This window comes from Macaca thibetana, chromosome 5 (genome assembly GCF_024542745.1).
Source record: "Macaca thibetana thibetana isolate TM-01 chromosome 5, ASM2454274v1, whole genome shotgun sequence".
In the NCBI taxonomy this organism is placed as follows: domain Eukaryota; kingdom Metazoa; phylum Chordata; class Mammalia; order Primates; family Cercopithecidae; genus Macaca; species Macaca thibetana.
This window is the reverse complement of record NC_065582.1, coordinates 36,190,369-36,209,887: the sequence shown is the minus strand read 5'-3', so window position 1 is coordinate 36,209,887 and position 19,519 is coordinate 36,190,369. Positions and strand designations below refer to the sequence as shown.

General features: G+C 39.7%; 1 protein-coding gene across 5 annotated transcripts in view; it reads left to right on the top strand.

The window, feature by feature from the left end:
* TMEM131L (transmembrane 131 like) overlaps window positions 1-19,519 on the top strand; it is a 170,537-nt gene that overhangs the window by 131,849 nt on the left and 19,169 nt on the right. For all 5 annotated transcript variants that reach the window (XM_050791996.1, XM_050791997.1, XM_050791994.1 and 2 more), the window contains 6 exons: window positions 358-500; window positions 3,896-4,082; window positions 4,282-4,467; window positions 5,054-5,203; window positions 5,555-6,183; window positions 14,258-14,406. In XM_050791996.1, coding sequence (XP_050647953.1) covers window positions 358-500; window positions 3,896-4,082; window positions 4,282-4,467; window positions 5,054-5,203; window positions 5,555-6,183; window positions 14,258-14,406 — 1,444 coding nt within the window. The remainder of the gene's footprint in view (window positions 1-357; window positions 501-3,895; window positions 4,083-4,281; window positions 4,468-5,053; window positions 5,204-5,554; window positions 6,184-14,257; window positions 14,407-19,519) is intronic.

The window sequence follows — 19,519 nt, the reverse complement described above, 5'->3', positions numbered from 1 at the left end:
GTTTATTTCTTCAGTTTTTTTTCTCGAATGTCTGATCACTACCCTGGTTTCTAGTTATCAGAAAAACATATGAGGCTACATGTGTGGGCTGTAGTTGGAAGGGGGTCATGATTGTTTGCATGTTCTTGCTGCAGTCAGCTCACTTTGGTACTTGGCAGTGGCAGCTTCGCTGGCCTGTGGCTGCACCCTTATTCTGTGAGATGGAAGAAGATTCCACACTATTTAAATGGATTTTCTTTTTTAAAACTTCAAAAAAGTTTGAAAATATTCTTGCTAACTGAGAATATTTAAATTCAAGTACATTGTACCTTGTGACTCCATGTAATGCCTTTTGATTTGTATTTCCTTTCACTGCAGGAATAACTTGACTGTTATTGACATGATTGGCGTGGAAGGATTTGGAGCGAGAGAGTTATTAAAAGTGGGTGGAAGACTTCCTGGTGCAGGAGGCTCCCTCCGATTTAAGGTGCCCGAGTCCACACTGATGGACTGCCGTAGACGTGAGTTCATATGCGTGGCACTCTTGACAGGGAAGGTTGGCATTAAAACTGAGAGTGAAAGGATTCTATACATTCTAAATTTTAAATTCTAAAATTTAAAATTGTTAAATTCTAAATTCTAAAATTTAAAATTGTTAAACCCTAATTTCTAAAAATTTATAGTAAATTCATTGTATTGATGCAGATAATGAAATCAGGCAAACATTTGAGCATATATAGGCTGGTACCCCTGGATTAGAGTGGTATCTTTAGATATTTAACTCAACTTAGATAATAGACATAAGCTAGGTGGTGGTGCAGGCCTTTATTAGTCTGTTCTCATATTGCTGTAAAGAAATTTCTGAGACTGGGTAATTTATAAACAAAAGAGGTTTAATTGGCTCATGGCTATGCGGGCTGTACAGGAAGCATGATGCTGGCATCTGCTCAGCTTCTGCGGAAGCCTCAGGAAACTTACAGTTATGACAGATGATGAAAGGAAAGCAGGCACATCTTAGATAGCTAGAGCAGGAGCACAAGAGGGGAGGAGGTGTCACACACTTTTAAACAACCAGATCTCACGATAACTCACTATCATAGTGACAGCATTGTGGGAGTGGGGGGTGGTGCTAAACCATGAGAGACCACCCCCATGATCCATTGACCTCCCATCAGGTCCCACCTCTAACATTGGGGATTACAATTGAACATGAGATTTTGGTGAGGACGCAGATCCAAACCATATCAGCACCTATAGTCCCAGCTACTCAAGAGGCTAAGGTGGGAGAATCACTTGAGTTCAGGAGTTTTAGGCCAACCCGAGCAACATAGCAAGACCCCCTCTCTAAAACAAACAAACCAAAAAGATACAGAGGGAAAAAAGATTGTGTAATTACTGAATTATCGGAGTAGTGTTAAACATTTAAAATAAATACACAAAGCAGTTCATTTGGCTGTCAGTTACCTAATCACAGAAAATCACTGAAATGATGACTGGAGAAAACATTAAAAGTGTGCTAACCAATAGCACTTTTTATGATGATGAAAATATTCTGTATCTGTGTCATCCAAGACAGTAGCCACTAGTCACATGTGGTTAAGAAGTCTTTAAAAATGGCTGGGCACGGTGGCTCACGCCTGTAATCCCAGCACTTTGGGAGGCTGAAGTGGGCAGATCACCTGAGATCAGGAGTTCGAGACCAGCCTGGCCAACATGGTGAAACACCATCTCTACTGAAAACAAAAATTAGCCAGGCGTGGTGTCGCATGCCTGTAATCCCAGCTACTCAGGAGACTGAGGCAGGAGAATCGCTTGAACCCAGGAGGTGGAGGTTGCAGTGAGCCGAGATCGCGCCAGTGCACTCCAGCCTGGGTGACAAGAGTGAAGACTTTGTCTCAAAAAAGAAAAAAAGAAGTCTTTAAAAATAACTAGTTGCTGGGTGTGGTGGCTGACACCTGTAATCCCAGTACTTGGAAGTCCAAGTTGGAAAGATTTCTTGAGCTCAGGAATTTGAGACCAGCCTGGGCGACAAAGCAAGACCTCATCTCTACTAACAATAAGAGAAAATTAGCGAGGCATGGTGGCAGATGCCTGTAGTCCCAGTTAGTCAGGAGGCAGAGGTGGGAGAATTGATTGAGCCCAGGAGATCTGGGCTGCAGTGAGCTACGATCATGCCGCTGCACTCCGGCCTGGGTGACAGCGTGAGACCCTGTCTCAGAAAAAAACAAAATAAAAAATAAAAATAACTGGTGTGACTGAAGTTAATTTAAAATGTATTTTAATTAAGTTTAAATAGCTGCATATGTCTAATGGTTACCATATCAGACAGTACAGATTTAGAAATACATTAACATGTTGCACTAGAAAATTTTAAAATTATGCATGTACTTAAATGAAATACCTTTAAACTACTTATATTAGTTTCAGCAACTTCCTAAGGAACTGAAACAGAAATAAATGATGAATGTAAAATGCTTTCGGTAAATTCTTATTTTCCTATTACTATTTTTAATTTTATAAAAACACAGAAAGCATTTTAGTGTAACTGTGTTTTCTACAGAGAAACCTGGTTGGTGAAACCATTAGATTATTTGTAGGACTATTTGAATGGCTGAGTAGATTTTTGTTTGTTTTAGAAAACTATGCTAAATGGGCACTGAGTTTGAAAAGATTTGTTAGAGGCCAGGCACGGTGGCTCACGCCTATAATCCCAGCACTTTGAGAGGCCAAGGCAGGTGGATCACGAGGTCAGGAGATTGAGACCATCCTGGCTAACATGGTGAAACCCTGTCTTTACTAAAAATACAAAAAAATTAGCCGGGCATGGTGGTGGACGCCTGTAGTCCCGGCTACTCGGGAGGCTGAGGCAGGAGAATGGTGTGAACCTGGGAGGTGGAGCTTGCAGTGAGCCGAGATCGGGCCACTCACTCCAGCCTGGGCGACAGAGCGAGACTCCGTCCCAAAAAAAAAAAAAAAAAAAAAAAACGCACTGTAGAACCAGACCTGTCACCGTAGCTCGTGCCCAGCACTTTAGGTTTCTCATGTTGGAGGATTGATTGAGCCCAGGAGTTCAAGGCCAGCCTGGGCAACGTAGTGAGACCTCATTTCTACAAAAAAATTAAACAATCTCCTGGCTGTGGTGGAGTGTATCTGTAGTCCTAGCTACTTGGGAGGCTAAGGTCAGAGGACTGCTGGAGTCCAGGAGTTCAAGGCTGCAGTGAGCTATGATCATACAACTGCATTCCAGCCTGGGCAACAGAGTGAGACCCTGTCTCTAAAACGAAAAAAACTGGAACCAGATAGAAATATTAGTACTTATGTGGGATAGATTGTTATGAATTCACAAGGATATTTAAAAATTGTCATAACCTTTCTTTTTTCAAACTCAGTATAAAATGTGTTCTCGTTTATTTGCAAGGATTTGCTTCTTTATAATAGCATAGCACATGTTTGAACTGTGTTTCTAGCAGCTGTGATGGATTATACAGAAGCACTTATACATCCCCTTAACTGGTGCCTGGTTCTATGTGAGTGAAAGTTATAGGGCATGGGGTATATGGTGGCTTGTAGTAAATCAAACTATTTGACTTTTGAGAAGAACAAACTTTTTACCTTAACCTTTAACAAGTAAAGGACCAAAGAAGAGATTTTGGTTACTTTTTGTATCTTGGTAGAACATTTCACGTAAGAAAAATCTTGCCTACTCAAGTATCTCTGTTGTATCCTAGAACAGAATCTATAATTGTTCTAGAAATTAGATAGAAATCATACTTTGAGCTTATGTTGGATTTTTTTTCACATTTTAGTGATATAGATCATGGTTTGGTTTATTTAATAAATACTGACCCAATAAATTATTTTCAATAAATTTTATAGTTCACATATACTAAATATATCTTTTTTTGGTTCCCATTAGAACTGAAAGACAGCAAGCAAATTTTATCTATTACAAAGAACTTTAAAGTTGAGAATATTGGACCGCTTCCTATAACTGTTTCGTCTCTGAAAATTAATGGGTATAACTGCCAAGGTTATGGATTCGAGGTGCTGGATTGTCATCAGTTTTCCCTGGACCCAAACACATCCCGCGATATCAGCATTGTGTAAGCATTGGGCTTTAACTTGATTTCAGTTTTGTGGTGCATTTAACAGTGTGAGGAGGAAAACTTTTTCCATTGTTAAGACATCTTATGCTGTTTTTATGTAAATACTTCTTTTGTAGAAGAAAGACGTGTTGTCTTTATTTTGCTTTGTGGCTAAAATTAAAACAAAAGTTCATAAGGATGATTCTTTTATTTTCAGGTTCACTCCAGACTTTACCTCTTCCTGGGTAATTCGGGACCTAACTCTTGTAACCGCAGCGGACCTAGAATTTCGCTTCACTCTCAATGTGACTCTCCCTCATCACCTGTTGCCCTTGTGTGCAGATGTGGTTCCAGGACCCAGCTGGGAGGAGTCATTTTGGAGACTCACGGTCTTCTTTGTCAGGTAAACCATTACCATCTCCCTTGTTCTCCTCTCACGGAGTAGAGAAGTCATCCAGGCAAGTTGCGTGAAAACGTGAACTGCCCCAGTGTAGTCAAAGTATATGAATTGAGTGGAATTGTTACTGCCTTGAGAACTGTGACATACATGAAAGATTCACTGGCACACTTTAAGGTTATAATAAACTAATCGTAAGAGAGTCATAGGACCTAGAAGTATCATAGACAGTTGTGCTTCATTATATAGTATATTCATAGGCAGTCATGGTGGATGATATGAATGTTAATTCCTTGTGTTAGCTCATGCAGTGATGATTTGAGATTAGAAGACTGGAATGACCCTTTTTGAATGATTTCATAAAAATGGAATTGTAACGTCAAATTTATAAATATGCACAAGTTTGGAGACTTGTGTGTGTTTTTTTAATCTTTAAGGAACATCAGAAATTATGTTATAAATCTTAGGGAATTTTAATACTGCATCTTCAGATGTTTCTCGTAAATCGTTCCCCACTCTTCTGTAATGAAACTAGTCATTTGAATGCCAGTCAGAACCATGCGATACTGAACCTCATTGCTTTCTTCCTCAGTTTGTCCCTGTTGGGTGTGATTTTAATAGCCTTCCAACAAGCACAGTACATTCTCATGGAATTCATGAAAACAAGACAGAGGCAAAATGCTAGCTCCTCTTCACAGCAAAACAATGGTCCCATGGATGTAATCAGCTCCCATTCTTACAAGTAAGAATTCTTATAGTGTGGTTGGGAGTGGGAGCAGTTTCTCTTTTGTTATTACTTGTTTCTGATTTAATTTTAAGTAACCGTAAATTTTGACTCCACATTTATTTTCATAAAATTTCCTTTAAGTCACTATGTGAACAGCTGCCCCATTATTATTATGAGGTAGTCTCCACGCAAGGACTTAGTTGATGGGTATTCTCATTGGCAGACAACTCTTGGAGCTTTAGAAGAAGGGAAGGTAGAACTTACGCTCCATACTGATTGCTACCCTTTTCTCATGGATGTGGAAGTGGAGAAGTAGAGTTTGATTTGCTTTGCCTTTATGCTAAATGTTTTTCTTCTTAAATTCAGAAGCAATTGCAAGAACTTTCTCGATACATATGGCCCCTCTGATAAAGGCAGGGGAAAGAACTGCCTTCCAGTGAACACTCCCCAAAGCAGGATCCAGAATGCTACAAAGAGAAGCCCAGCCACCTACGGTCATTCTCAGAAGAAGCACAAATGCTCAGTATATTACAGTAAACACAAAACCAGCACAGCTGCAGCCAGCAGCACCAGCACAACTACTGAGGAAAAACAGACTTCGCCCCTGGGCAGCTCACTGCCTGCTGCTAAAGAGGACATTTGCACTGATGCCATGGGTGAGAACTGGATCAACCTCAAATATGCAAGTGGCATAAATGTCAACCTGCAGAAGAATTTAACCCTTCCCAAAAACTTACTGAATAAAGAAGAAAACACACTGAAAAACACAATTGTTTTCAATAATCCTTCTTCAGAATGTAATATGAAGGAGGGAATACAGACATGTATGTTTCCTAAGGAAACTGACATTAAAACTTCAGAGAACACAGCCGAGTTCAAGGAACAGGAGCTCTGTCCACTGAAGGCCTCCAAGAAACTACCTGAAAACCATTTACCAAGAAACTCACCTCAGTACCACCAGCCAGACTTGCCAGAAATTTCCAGGAAAAATAATGGTAATCTTTTCATCCCCTTTGATAATTCTCTCCTGTTTGTCCCGAGTCTGTTTTTAATGGAATTTGTTCTCACCTGTGACCGTTAGTTTTAATTGTGGATGCTGAGTTTTTTAGTTTTAGCAAAGGTTTAAATGTTGAAAAAAGACATATAAAAAGTTCAGGATGAGACATCAGGTTTTTAAGAGGTTTAAATTTTAGTATATAGGTTTAGAAGACTATGAATATTGTATTTTCTTATTGGGACGACATGGACACTTTTTTCTAAATTAATTAATTAATTAATTAATGTATTGAGATGGAGTCTTGCTCTGTCACCCAGGCTAGAGTGCAGTGGTGTGATCTTGGCTCACTGTAACCTCCGCCTCCTGGGTTCAAGTGATTCTCTTGCTTTAGTCTCTCAGGTAGCTGGGATTACAAGTGTGTGTCACCACACCTGGCTGATTTTTGTATTTTTAGTAGAGATGAAGTCTCACCATATTGGCCAGCCTGGGCTCAAACTCTGACCTCAAGTGATCCACCCACCTCGGCCTCCCAAAGTGCTGGGATTACAGGCATGAGCCACTGAACCTGGCCTTAATTATTATTTTTTAACTCAGATTTTCTTTTTTTTGTTTTTGGTTTTTTTTTTGAGACAGAGTCTCGCTCTGTCGCCCAGGCTGGAGTGCAGTGGCGCAATCTCGGCTCACTGCAAGCTCCGCCTCCCGGGTTCACGCCATTCTCCTGCCCTCAGCCCCCCATGTAGCTGGGACTACAGGCGCCCGCCACCGCGCCCGGCTAATTTTTTGTATTTTTAGTAGAAACGGGGTTTCACCGTGGTCTCGATCTCCTGACCTTGTGATCCGCCCGCCTCGGCCTCCCAAAGTGCTGGGATTACAGGCGTGAACCACCGCGCCCGGCTTAACTCAGATTTTCAGACTATTTGTAAAAATTAATCAGCCCATGAAATGTTTCTGACTGAACAAAACTTCAGCTATTTTGTTTAATAGCTGCCTGGCCCTGGTTCTTCTTTAATTGTATTCCTTAGTTAAAAGAAGACAGATGTTCTCATGTAGCAAAAACAGTTAAGGAAAATACATGCCAAAGTAGACTAGGAGGACGACCTCCATAGAGAATTGTCATTATCCTTTAATAGATCCCTTTGGCCTGTTGTGCTTATTTATAAGTTTAGAAGGGTCTGTGCTTATTTTCTTTTTTTGTCCATCCTGACCATTTTAATATACACATTTCTGTACCTGTTATAGTCAGATTTGTTTTGTTTTGTTTGAAATAAGGTCTGGCTCTATCACCCAGAGTGGAGTGCAGTGGCGCAATCTTGACTCACTGCAACCTCCACCTCCAGGCTGAAGCCGTCTTCCCATCCCAGCCTCCCGAGTAGCTGGGACTATGGGCACATGCCATCCTGCCCAACTCATTTTTGTATTTTTTTGTAGAGATGGGGTTTCACCATGTTGGCCAGGCTGAGCTCAAGCAATCTGCCTGCCTTGGCTTCCTAAAATGCTGGGATTACAAGCGTGAGCCACCACTCCTGGCCTGTAGTCAGATTTTTGACACTTTTTAATCTAGGAAAACTCAGTTGCCTTTTGTCTTATTTGAAGCATCTAAATATAACTTCATCTTTTTCACTTCTTGATATTGGAGAAGAGGCACAGAAATTTTATGGATTGACTGCTTCTGATGAGCTTTATGCATTCGGCGAAAATCCTAAACTGAATTTTAAATGTTCTATAAAAGGACATTTCTAATTTAAAAGAAAGTTGGAGTCCTCTGAGGGGAATGTGGTCTAGGCAGCTGCACACATGCATTCTTGGTGCACTTAGTACAACCCGTTCGTACCGTTTCACCTGGCAGTGGTGTGCACGCCTGAAGTGGACTTATGTCTGCAGGGTGGACACTGTGCCCTGTGTCTCCTCCACCTGGCATGTGAGTATGCCCCCTGGTAATGCAGTTAGCCAGATCTTCACATGAAACCATGGCATACCTTGTCTGTGGATGTATTACGATGGGGTGATTGGGTGTCTTATTCTGTTTGTCTCTCAGACACTCTCTGGGGTGTAGAATACAAAACATTTGTGAAAGGCTGAATTATGGGGTGAGACCTGTTGGACATTTCTCCCGTTATGTTAGTCTTTTAGGCTTGAGCGCAGTCAGGATGACTTGGCACACACTTGAAATTAGAGTTGTTTGAGGGAATCCTCCCCCCAGAAGTGCTTCTTCTGTGATCCCTTGTGCCCACAAGAGATATGCGCCTGCAAGATACAATGCCTGTGGCAGTGTGGTAGATGGATGGGAGGGACCTTCTATATCTTAATACTTTAAAGCAGTTGAAATATAAAGGCATGGATGAGAAATATGGTATCAGAGTAGGTCAGAGGATTTGAATTCTTCTTCAGGATCCTCCTGCCCAGTACTTGATGTTCAATGCCGATAGCTGAGGCAAGATTAGCAGGTAATAAGACTTTAATAAGCATGAGTAAATTTAATATGGGAGTCTGGAAACATAGGATTTGCCTGTATCGTTGTAGATGGTAAACCTGCCCAGAATCTTTCCTTCCTGTACGGATGACTGGTGTGCTTATAATGTTTTAAATGGCAACAAATCTTTCACTGCCAGAATTTAAAAATACTGTTTGGCTGGGTCAGCAGCATGTTGAGTGGTACCAGAGTGATTGTTGATCAGATCAAATAAGAACTGAGGAAAGAACTTTTGCTTTCCAACATGTTCAGACCAGCAAATTCAGAGGTGCTAATTCACAGTCCTCTACTTGTCTACAGAAGTAATATGTTAGCAGGAGATTCCTCCCAGGGAAGTTCGTTCATTGACAGGCATTTTGTTCTGACTTGTTTTATGTTCACAGCACTGTCCTAGGAAAATACCAGAGATGTTAAAAAGTGAATAAATTGCCTGCTATCCATGTACAATTTAAAATTGTTCAGGAATTTAAAATATTAAAAATAAGAAAGGACTGAGAAATCTAGGGAAAGATAATTATAGTCTGAAGGGAGGGTTTGGAGTTTTACTAATATTAAGGGTTTGGGGCTCTGTTGAATTTCAGAGGAAAGCATTGCAATTGGCAAATGGTAAACAGGTGTATAATTGACAGGTAAGTCACAAGTGCAAAGAATGCTTGAGAATGAGAAAACCATATATATAAGAACCTTCAAATTTTTACTTCCAGCTTTGAGCATTAGTTCTTTGCTAGTTTTGAAAAGTATTTTACTTTGTGAAATGTGTGTTGTTTGCATTGTAAGATCTTTTCTAGAATCTGAAGAAAACAGCTTGGTCTTTGAGCTGGGCTCAACCTGCCTGATAGCTGAGAGTCCTAAGTGCCAGTCACGTTGTCTCTTGTGTGACTGGCAGGATTCCAGCAGAATGGGAACTCACTCAGTGTGTTTGCCACATTTTAGCCATTTCTCCCAAAGTATACAAATGGTTGTAGAAACTATTCTAGTCACAAGATTGCCTTTAAAGGGAAAAAGGGAAAGGCGGGGGCATTCCTGCCTCTTAAGAATACTTTAAGTGATTTTCCTAACCTATCAAAACTAGAGGCACCTGAAGAATCTGCCTTCTCCTATTCTGAGGCTTTCCCCCTGCCAGGTATAGTTTATTGTGTGAGAAGAAAATGTTCTAGGGTATGTATGCATGACTTTGACTACATACTTGTCATCAAGAAACAGAGTATTTGTAAGTAACAGAAAATGTGTCTTATTTGGGAGGCCGTGGTGGGCAGATCACTTGAGCCCAGGAGTTCCAGACCAGCCTGGGCAACATGGTGAAGCCCCTTCTCTACCAAAAGAAATGTAGTAGCCAAATGTAGCCAGGCATCATGGTACGTCAGCATGGGCCTGTGGTCCCAGCTACTTGGGAGGCTGAGGTGGGAGAATCACTTGAGCCCAGGAGGTCAAGGCTGCAGTGAGCCGTGATTGTGCCTCTGTACTTCAGCCTGGGTAATGAGTGAGACCCTGTCTCAAAATAAAAGCAAAAATAAAAAATGAAAAAAAAAATGTGTCTATCCCTTTTCTACTCCATTTCCCCTGCCTGCTTTGGAGAGGCCTATAGGAAATAATTAATTAAAATTCCAATAGAAATAAAGTCTGCTGACATTCTTTAAGGCTCTGTTTTTCTACGCTTGTTTTTGGCATCAACTTGTCAAACAACTATCAGTTAAACTTGTCAAACATTTGTTACACGTTCCAGAACCTCTTGGCCATCTGACAAGAGTGGGGCTTTATGTGTAATGTAAATGATCTTGTGAATATAGCTCTTAATTTTAAATGTTTGTAACCATTTTCACTGTCTGATCAAAATAATGTAGATTTGGAATTATGGCTAAAGACAAGCTGTGGTTGGCTGCAGCACTACTAAAGAGAAATAGTGAGCAAATTATTTCACGGCTTTCTACCTGTGATAATGTAAGGTATAATTAAACTTGATAATAGCTTAAGCCTTGAGCTTAATAGTACCTGAAAGTGTTCACTGAATTACATACCTCCACTTTCTGAAATTATTGGTATTTGCAGAAATTCAAAAAATGTTCCCATTTACTTAAAGATACTGTTAACTTGAAGATTTAATGGTTTATTCAAAGCAGACCACGTGATTGTGATTAGATTCGAGACAGTTTAACTTTAAGCAGGTTACTGAGGAGATCACTTGTTTCTTGTTCTTCCATTTGCTTCTGTTTTTTAACCACTTTTTAAAGGAACTATTGACCTATAAAGCTGTATATAATGTATGCATCTTGATGAGTTTGGGAATAAGTATACATCGTGAAACCATTACCACCATGAAAGGCATTAACATATTCACCCCCCAACATCTTCTCCTGCCCCGTTTATTATTATTAGTGTTCCTTCCATTTGTTTTTGATTTTTAACTGTGGTGCAAACACTTACTCCCTGAGGTCATGGGGAAGTTGCATGCTTAATAGGATGACTTGGTGTATTAGGCTGTTCTTGCACTGCCATAAAGAAATATCAGAGACTGGATAATTATAAAGAGGTTTAATTGGCTCACAGTTCTGTGGGCTGTACAGGCTTCTGCTTCTGGGGAGACCTCAGGAAACACAGTTATGGTGGAGGGGTGAAGGGGAAGCAAGCACGTCTTGCGTAGTGGGAGCAGGAGGAAGAGAGTGAAGAGGGAAGTGCTACATACTTTTAAACAACTGAATCTCGTGAGAACTCTCTCACTATAATGAGAACAGCCAGGGGGAAGTCCACCCCCATGATCCAATCACTTCCCACCAGGCCCCTCCTCCAACACTGAGGATTACAATTCGACGTGAGATTTTGGTGGGGACACAGAACCAAACCATATTGCATGGATTGACCCTATTTGTAAATGACGTATGTATTTGGTGTCCCATATTCTTGAATACTTTCATGTTAGAATTTCTCAGAGTTACTGCAGAACTTGTTGTTAACATTCATTTTATTGTTTTTCCTGATTCTTGGCCCCAAGAAGGCATTACTAATTTTCTAAAAGTCTGTGCATTATTACTTTTTGGGGATGGTTTTGTACTGGCTATTAAATTTGGATCCTTCCTAAGAAGCTTTGATGACTAATACTTTCAGTGCTATATTCTTGACCTGAAGAAAACGGAAGGAAATCCATTTTCTTACAAATTAGGACACCGGGAGAGTAGCACCTATTTTTTGAGGCAAATATCTGCATTGTATTTCATGCTTATGGCTTCCAGAATCCAAAGGGATATTCTTCTTGTGCTTTCTTTTTCTGGTATGGACCCTGTTTGCCTTGCTTTTGGCTGTCTGCTTTACTCTTTCACAGTGCTTGATGTTTTCCTTTGTGGATATCTAACCGTCAGTTTGTGTTTTAGAAGGAATTACATTTCAAAGGTGATCTCTGCTAAAGAATGACTTTTAATTTTGACAAGGTAGGAAATGGAGGGTAATGATGCTTCCACAGGGCTGCTGTAGGATGCTCTTGGTTCGGAAATGCACAGGTTTGAAAGGGATCTGAAAGATGTGTCCCAGTAGTCCTCTAAATGAAGTCGATCTAAACCCTCTAGGCAAATAGTTGACTGTCCTATAGAGACAGAAATTCCTGGGAAATAGCCTTAGTAGCCTTTGATTCAGATTCTTCACTAACTCCAAGTTATTCCCAGTTATTAAAGGAAGCAGTTGATAGTGATCAGCTTTGTCTCTGGATATGACTTTGGCCATTGTATTTCCATCACAGCCAAAAGCATTAAAAACATGCCATGATCTTTATTTTATTTATGTAATGAGTCTGGCCAAAGGATTTATTTTCTGTATTCATTTTGTAACATTTGGAGAATATAAACTTAATTTTGGGATAGAGCCCCTTTTTCTGAAAGTATAAGACCTAATATGTCCTGGTTGTACTTAAACCATAAAAGCCTGCATTACTTTACAAGGTGTGCCATTTGCTTGGCTGGCATTTTTATGGTTACATAATATTTATATAATTTTCTGTTAACCAAATAAAAGTATGTTTACCTGGTAAGTGTTATTTGAAAACTTTATGTATCTTGCTTTGAGTGAGTTTAATTTGTAGCCTCAGAATTTCAGAATCAGAGGGGACTTGACTCCTCCTTTCCTTTTGTGGGTGAGAGAGCTGACCTGCCTCGAGTCCCACAGAAGGGCTGGATTGGAGCCTCTGTTGATAATCTGGTTAGGTGTCCATCCTGCCGGAGCCTGCAGCCTGCTTTGCTGGGAAATATTTGCTCTGCCCCATGGTCATCTAAACTTCTCAGATTTCAAAGGTATCATTAGGGATTCTTAGTTCAAGAAAAAAGAAGGTACTGAAATACATCGCTTCAAACTGGAAAACAGGCCGGTTATTGTGGAGTTGAAGTTCATTTGCCTTTATTGTGGGATAAGAGATAGAAGAAGTATACTGATGAAATCACTTAAAAGAAAAATGGAAGAAAACATATTTTCAGAAAAGGTTCCTCCCAGCACCCACTTTTGCCATCTGATTGATCAGCTGTTGGCTCCTCTGCCGATTGGCTGCTCCACAGGTTCAGGGTGGGCATTCACTGTAGCAGGGAGGACATTCCATGAAACAGTCATGTGTCCTTTGGTGGGGATGCTTTACATTTATATCTGTTCTGTTTTCATCTTCATGACTGTCAGACAAGGGAGGCAAGGAAGGGGGGGGTTGTGTTCATTTTATGAATAAGGAAACTAAGGCACAGGCAGCTTAGGAGACTTAACTTTGACTGTAAAACTAATTAGTGGCTGTCATGACCAGAATCCAAGTCTTTATCCTTCTCTGCCTCTTTGCCAGCTTAAAACAAGTGTATATAAAATATACATTACATAAAACTTATTTTAACCATTTTAAATTACCGAATTTAGTGGCATTAAGTACATTAACATTGCTGTGCAACCATCACCACTATCCATATCCATTTCCATTTCCAGAACTTTTAATCATCTCGGACAGTAAATCTGTACCTATTAAATAATAAACACCCATTATCTCCTTTCCCCAACCCCTGGTAACCACCAGTCTACTTTCTATCTCTATGAATTTGATTACTGTAGGTCCCTCATGGGTAGAATCATAAAACGTTTGTCCTTTTGTATCTGGCTAAGTTCACTTAGCATGATGTCTTCAAGGTTCATCCATGTTGTAGCATGTGCCAGACTTTCTTTCCTTTTTTGAAAAAACCATCTTGACCATCTTAATCGTGCAGTTCAGTAGTCTTAAGTATTTCACATTGTTGTGCAATGAGTCATGCTGAATGGTATTCTGTTGTGTGTATATACCATATTTTGTTTATTCGTTTATCCATCAGTGGACACTTGGCATTTTCCCACCTTCTGGTTATTATGAATAACGATGCTGTGAATATTGGTGTCCCCCCCCCCCCACCTTTTTTCCTTGACCTCTTTTAAAGACTTTTTGTAGAACTCTTAGTATACTTTCATCTATGAACAAAATAAATTTCTAGAGCTTCATGGATGTTAAAAATAATGCTAAATTTAACTCTCATGAAGTCAAATTAGATGTTTGGTGTAGGAAAGAATATGGGGAATGTGAGTGGAAACTATTAGCTAGAAATTGAATTGTTTTTGTTTATTAAAGGGAATAACCAGCAAGTACCTGTCAAGAATGAAGTAGATCATTGTGAAACTTTGAAGAAGGTGGACACAAAGCCTTCTTCAGAAAAGAAGATTCACAAAACATCTAGAGAAGACATGTGTTCTGAGAAACAGGACATAACTTTCGTAGAGGTCTGTATTTTTTATCTTGCCTATTAAAAAGAACAAAACTCATTTTTAGAGCTGAGTATTAAGTGAATATATATATTTCATATGTTTCACTGCATTTGAATCCATATTAGTAACTGGTGAGTTTGATGTGTGTGTTCAGAAAATTTTATTTACCTTCTAATTATATAAATGTTACTACAGTAATTTTTAGAGAAACCAGATAGCTTTTACTCTGAAGATAATCTATTCTTAAGCAAATGGGTAATTCTTAGGTAACGATGGCAGAGTAGAACTTGACTAACATATTCCTTCTATCCAGTTATTACTGAATATCCATATTTTAGGGCATACTCTTGCTGAGTTGTATTGCTTTTTGTCTGTCTTTGTCCTCATATCTATCATCTTCTGTCTAAAAGATGAGAAAAGTATTCATGATATAATAGAAGAAAATTTTCCTCATATGAGGGAAGAACTAAATTTGTAGATCAAAGGGGCACAATGTGTACAACAGTAAAAACTGATACATCATACTGGGCATAGGCATTTAGTTACATTAATTGAACTTCAAACATAAAGAGTTGTGCAAAGACAGGAAAATCAAGAAGTACAAACTTAAGCTCAGACTTTTCGATAGGAACATCTAACACCAGGAAACAGTGGAGTGGTATCATTGAGAGAATGGAAATGTAAACAAAGAATATTGTGTCCAGCCAAGTTAATACTCAAGTACAAAGGCAACAGGCAGACATCCTTAAATACAAATGAAATCATAAGCCATTCTTGTAAAATCAAGTTAATGAAATTTAGCCAAGCAAGATAGAAGTACAAATGAACACTCAGATGAAAGAAGGCATAATAAAGGTCTCTTGTTGAAGTTTCAATCTATTTTATATCCAGAGCAAAGACTAAAACTTTGGCAATTATAACCACAGAACAGATTGGAAAATTGAAACTTTAACCAAGTAAAAATATAATATAATCTGCAAAAACCAGGAGGTGGGATTGAGAGGTAGGTGAAAATAAATTTTAATTTTAGTATTTCTCAGTAGAGAGCCAGTACTATGAAAACATGAAACGTGTAGTTTAAAAGGGTGATAACTTAAGAAAATATTTTTATAGTCTTTTTCTTAACCTTAGAGAGATCCTTAAGGAATTAATATAGCATGTATTGAAGAAATAATTATTTGAAACTTGGCAGTTCCCTTGGTTCTACTTTGGTTTATTTTTCTTACGTTAAATTCATATAAAATTGACCCTTACATTTTTAGTTAAAAATTATGTATATTCCTAGTGTTATAAATTATTCCCATCATCTGTACTGCTATTCTTTCATGTGTGTAGGCTCATAGAAAAATACTCACAAATAAGGTTTGCAAAATAATGGGAGACCCTAGTTATTTCTGAGTGGTGGGATTTTGGATTACTTCTTTTTCCTTTTTTATTTTCTTCTCTTTTATGAAAACTTTATAACAAACATGAATTTTTTAATTCAAATAAAGTAGAAATGATACAAAATAAGTATGTTGCAAGCAGTCCAAACCACGAATTTATAGTCTGTTTGGAAAGACAAGAGATTTCTGTGTAACCAAACACCAAGATTCATAGTAGAGGGGATTTCAGAGATTGAAAAGTCTGTATAGGCCAGGGTGCCATGGAAAGCTCCCAGAGGAGGTGGAAACTTGTGCAGGTAGCATGTGGAAGAACAGAGAAGGGAAGGTGGGTAGTGGGCAGCACTGAGCCCCCAGGTGGAGGAACCATTGAGGCATAATTGGGTGCAGTTAGGGAGCCATCTGACTGGGAAGAAGCTACCTTTGGGGAAGTAATGGGAGGGAGAGGACAGAGTCCTCCTAGGTTGGAAGGCCATTGAATGCTGATTGAAAGTTCAGACTTTCTTCCCGAGGTCTTGATGGGAAACACAAATGGTGACATAGGCTGAGTGAAAGCAATAGGAAGGTGGTGGTATCCGTAGAGAACTGAAGAATTGTTGCCTGCTAAGGAATTTCAGAATCAAATTTGTTAAAAGCACGTTTGTCCAAACAAAAAGTTGTTTTGGAGGATTTGGCCTGAGGATTGCTGCTTTGGGACCTTTCTGCAGATTTTGGGGAGCTATTGAAGGTTTCTGAGTTGGTAGGGGGCGGGAGGGGGGAGCGGACAGTGGTTCACAAACTGAAAGCAACCTGTGGGCTGTGGACTTCCTGAAGGTAATAACTGGATATTGTTCAATTCAGTTTTATAAAGACTGTCAGGATGCCTGTTACATAGAACCAGTGTAGTTGAGTAAATGCTTTGAATGTGAATATAAGACATTATTGGAAGATCATTCTCAATGTTTTGGAGATTGAATTGGACAGGGAAGAAATGGATACCAGCTCTTTTCTAACAAAGAGGCTGTTACTCTGCGGGGAGATATGATGTAATCAGGGTTTACATTTGAGCAGGAGTAAAGGATAGGAAAGTAGATAAGAGACATTTTAGAAGAGAAAACCATCAGAACTTAGCACTAAATGCGTACAGGAGAGGAGTCATTTTTTTACATGACCATTTACAAAAGATAGCTCCAAGGTTCCAAGCCTGGGTGACTAGAATGGATAATTCTGATGGAGGTGATAAGCTCATTTTTATGTCTGTCAAAGCAATGTTGTTATCATAGTTAAGAGCTTGCAGTTTACAGCCAGGCTTCTTCTGGATTTGAATCTAGTTCATCATGTATTCATTCTGTAATATTTGGTTAGTTACTTAACACTGCATTTTTCTCCTTCTGCAAAATTAGGACGATGATTGTATCCTACCTCAAAGAGTTGTGAGGATTAAATGGGTTAATATGAGAATTGCTTTAGAATGGCAACACTTACAAAGTATTGACAAGCAGTAAGTCTCAAAGTGATAGGTGTAATATTGATCGCTACCAACAGAGAGGGATGGCTGAACTTTGAAGTGAGATGTGTAGTAGACATTGGGAGGTGGAGAGCTTAGAGCTTCTGTAGCAAGTGAGGCCTGGAGCTTAAGATTTAGGGGTTACCCATTTGGAGGTTAGACATGGAGTCTGTGAGGTGTGCACGGAGAAAAGACAAGGGCCCCGAGTTCAAACCTTGGGGAGGAGGCAGTGTTAAATTTGCAGACTGGCTGAGGGTGCAGGTATAGCAAGTATACAGAAAGCTAGGCCTAAAGGTGAGGGTAGGGCACACTTTCAGGAGCAGAAATAGTCATTGAATTTGGGTTAGGAGGGAATGAATGAAGTTAGGAGTTTAACCTAACATCCTTTTGACATGGGCTTTGGAGTCTTACCTGTTGCCCTGCAATGAAATAGAAACTGATGCTGCCATGCACTGACTCCAGCAGATGCACAGCCTTGTGTGCTGGGAGGAGAGACTGGAATGGATTATCCCAGGGTCCCCTCAGCCCAAGATGGCACTAAGGAAGAGTGGTGCTGCCACTGGCCTCCACCTGCCACATGCGTGGGTGCCATTGCCTATCTCAGACTCTCTTCCCAGCACTGAAATCTTCCTGGCTAGGTCTGTGCCAGGCTTAGTTGTGCCCTTGGTTATGGCAGTTTTCTTAATTTCTTCAAGTTACTTTCTTCTCTGTGTGTCTTTACCATTAGATCCCTGAGGGCATGTGTGTTGCGGTTTACCTCTGTCCCTAGAGCTCAAGGCAGTTCTTGCTGTCGGTCTCAGTGGTTGTATGAGACCCTCCCTCCTTGTTTGGTCTGTAAACCTGTGTAGGACAGACATCTGCATCTAATGGTGGCAGCCAGTTCATAGGAGACATGCCCGTCTGAGGGATGTGGATGGCATAGACTGTACTTTGTGGCCCAAGGTTGTCCCCAACCAAGTCAACCAAGGTGGATTCTCTGGTGCAGATCTGGGGGCAGTGGTTTGTCATTTCTTTCCTGTCTCTGTGACTCACTCCTTGTTTTGTAGAACTGGTCTTTAAAATCCTGTGAGTGTATTAATACTTTCCATTTCGTTGTTCATTTGGCAAAAATCATTCTCAATAAGTACATTCCCAAGTGCAGTGCCCAGTGTTTGTTTTTCTTGCACATTCTTAGAGCCTAATTTTGCAGCTTACAAAATTGTATAAATCTGTCTATATGATACATGTGGAACATTCCTCTGGATTTATTGGCAAGGAAGATTGAAGCCCAGGTTTGGAATCCACAAACTAAATTTTAACCCTAGCTTTGGCTTTTTATTTTCTTTTAAGCAGATTTTTTTTCCTTAGAAAAGTAATTCATAATTATTATAGAAGCATAAAGAATAAAGTAGAAAAAGATCTATCCAGAATAAACCACTTTTAACATTTTCGTATTCTTTTCTATGCAAATTTTTGAAAACTATTATCTTAAAATAGTTAAGATAATTATTATTGTCTGTAACTTTGCCATAAGATTATAACTAAATTTTCCATAAAAATTAAATGGGGAGCTTTGTTTTCAGTGGTTACATAACATTTCATCATTTAACTGTGCCGTAATTTAAATCATTCTCCTGCAGTTGGACATTAAGAGTGTTTCCAACTTCTTACTTTCATAAATAGGTCTGTGATGAGCAATTTTGTTCCTCTTACCTGTGCACCTCATAAGGCTTTGTTATAGATGTCAAAAAATAGAATGAAAGGGTATTGATATGGTTTGGCTATGTCCCCACCCAAATCTCATCTTGAATTGTAACTCCTACAATTCCCACATGTCATGGGAGGAACCCGATGGGAGGTGGTTGAATTATGGGGGTGGGACTTTCCTGTGCTGTTCTCATGATAGTAAGTCTCACGAGATCTGATGGTTTTAAAAACGAAAGTTTCCCTGCACAAGCTCTCTTCTCTTGTCTGCTGCCATGTGAGACCTGCCTTTCACCTTCTGCCGTGATTGTGAGGCCTCCCTAGCCACGTGGAACTGTGAGTCCAGTAAACCTCTTTCTTTTGTAAATTGCCCAGTCTCAGGTATGTCTTTATCAGCAGCGTGAAAATGGACTAACACAGGTATCAACTGTGTAAAGCTCCTATGTGTGCTGACAGATTGCTTTCCAGAAAGTTGGTACCCATTTGTTCACATGTCACGTCTGAGAATACTGCTTTCATTCTCCTCTGTGCAGCAGCAATTGGTTGCAAAATCTCGGTCAGTGTGATAGGTGAGCAG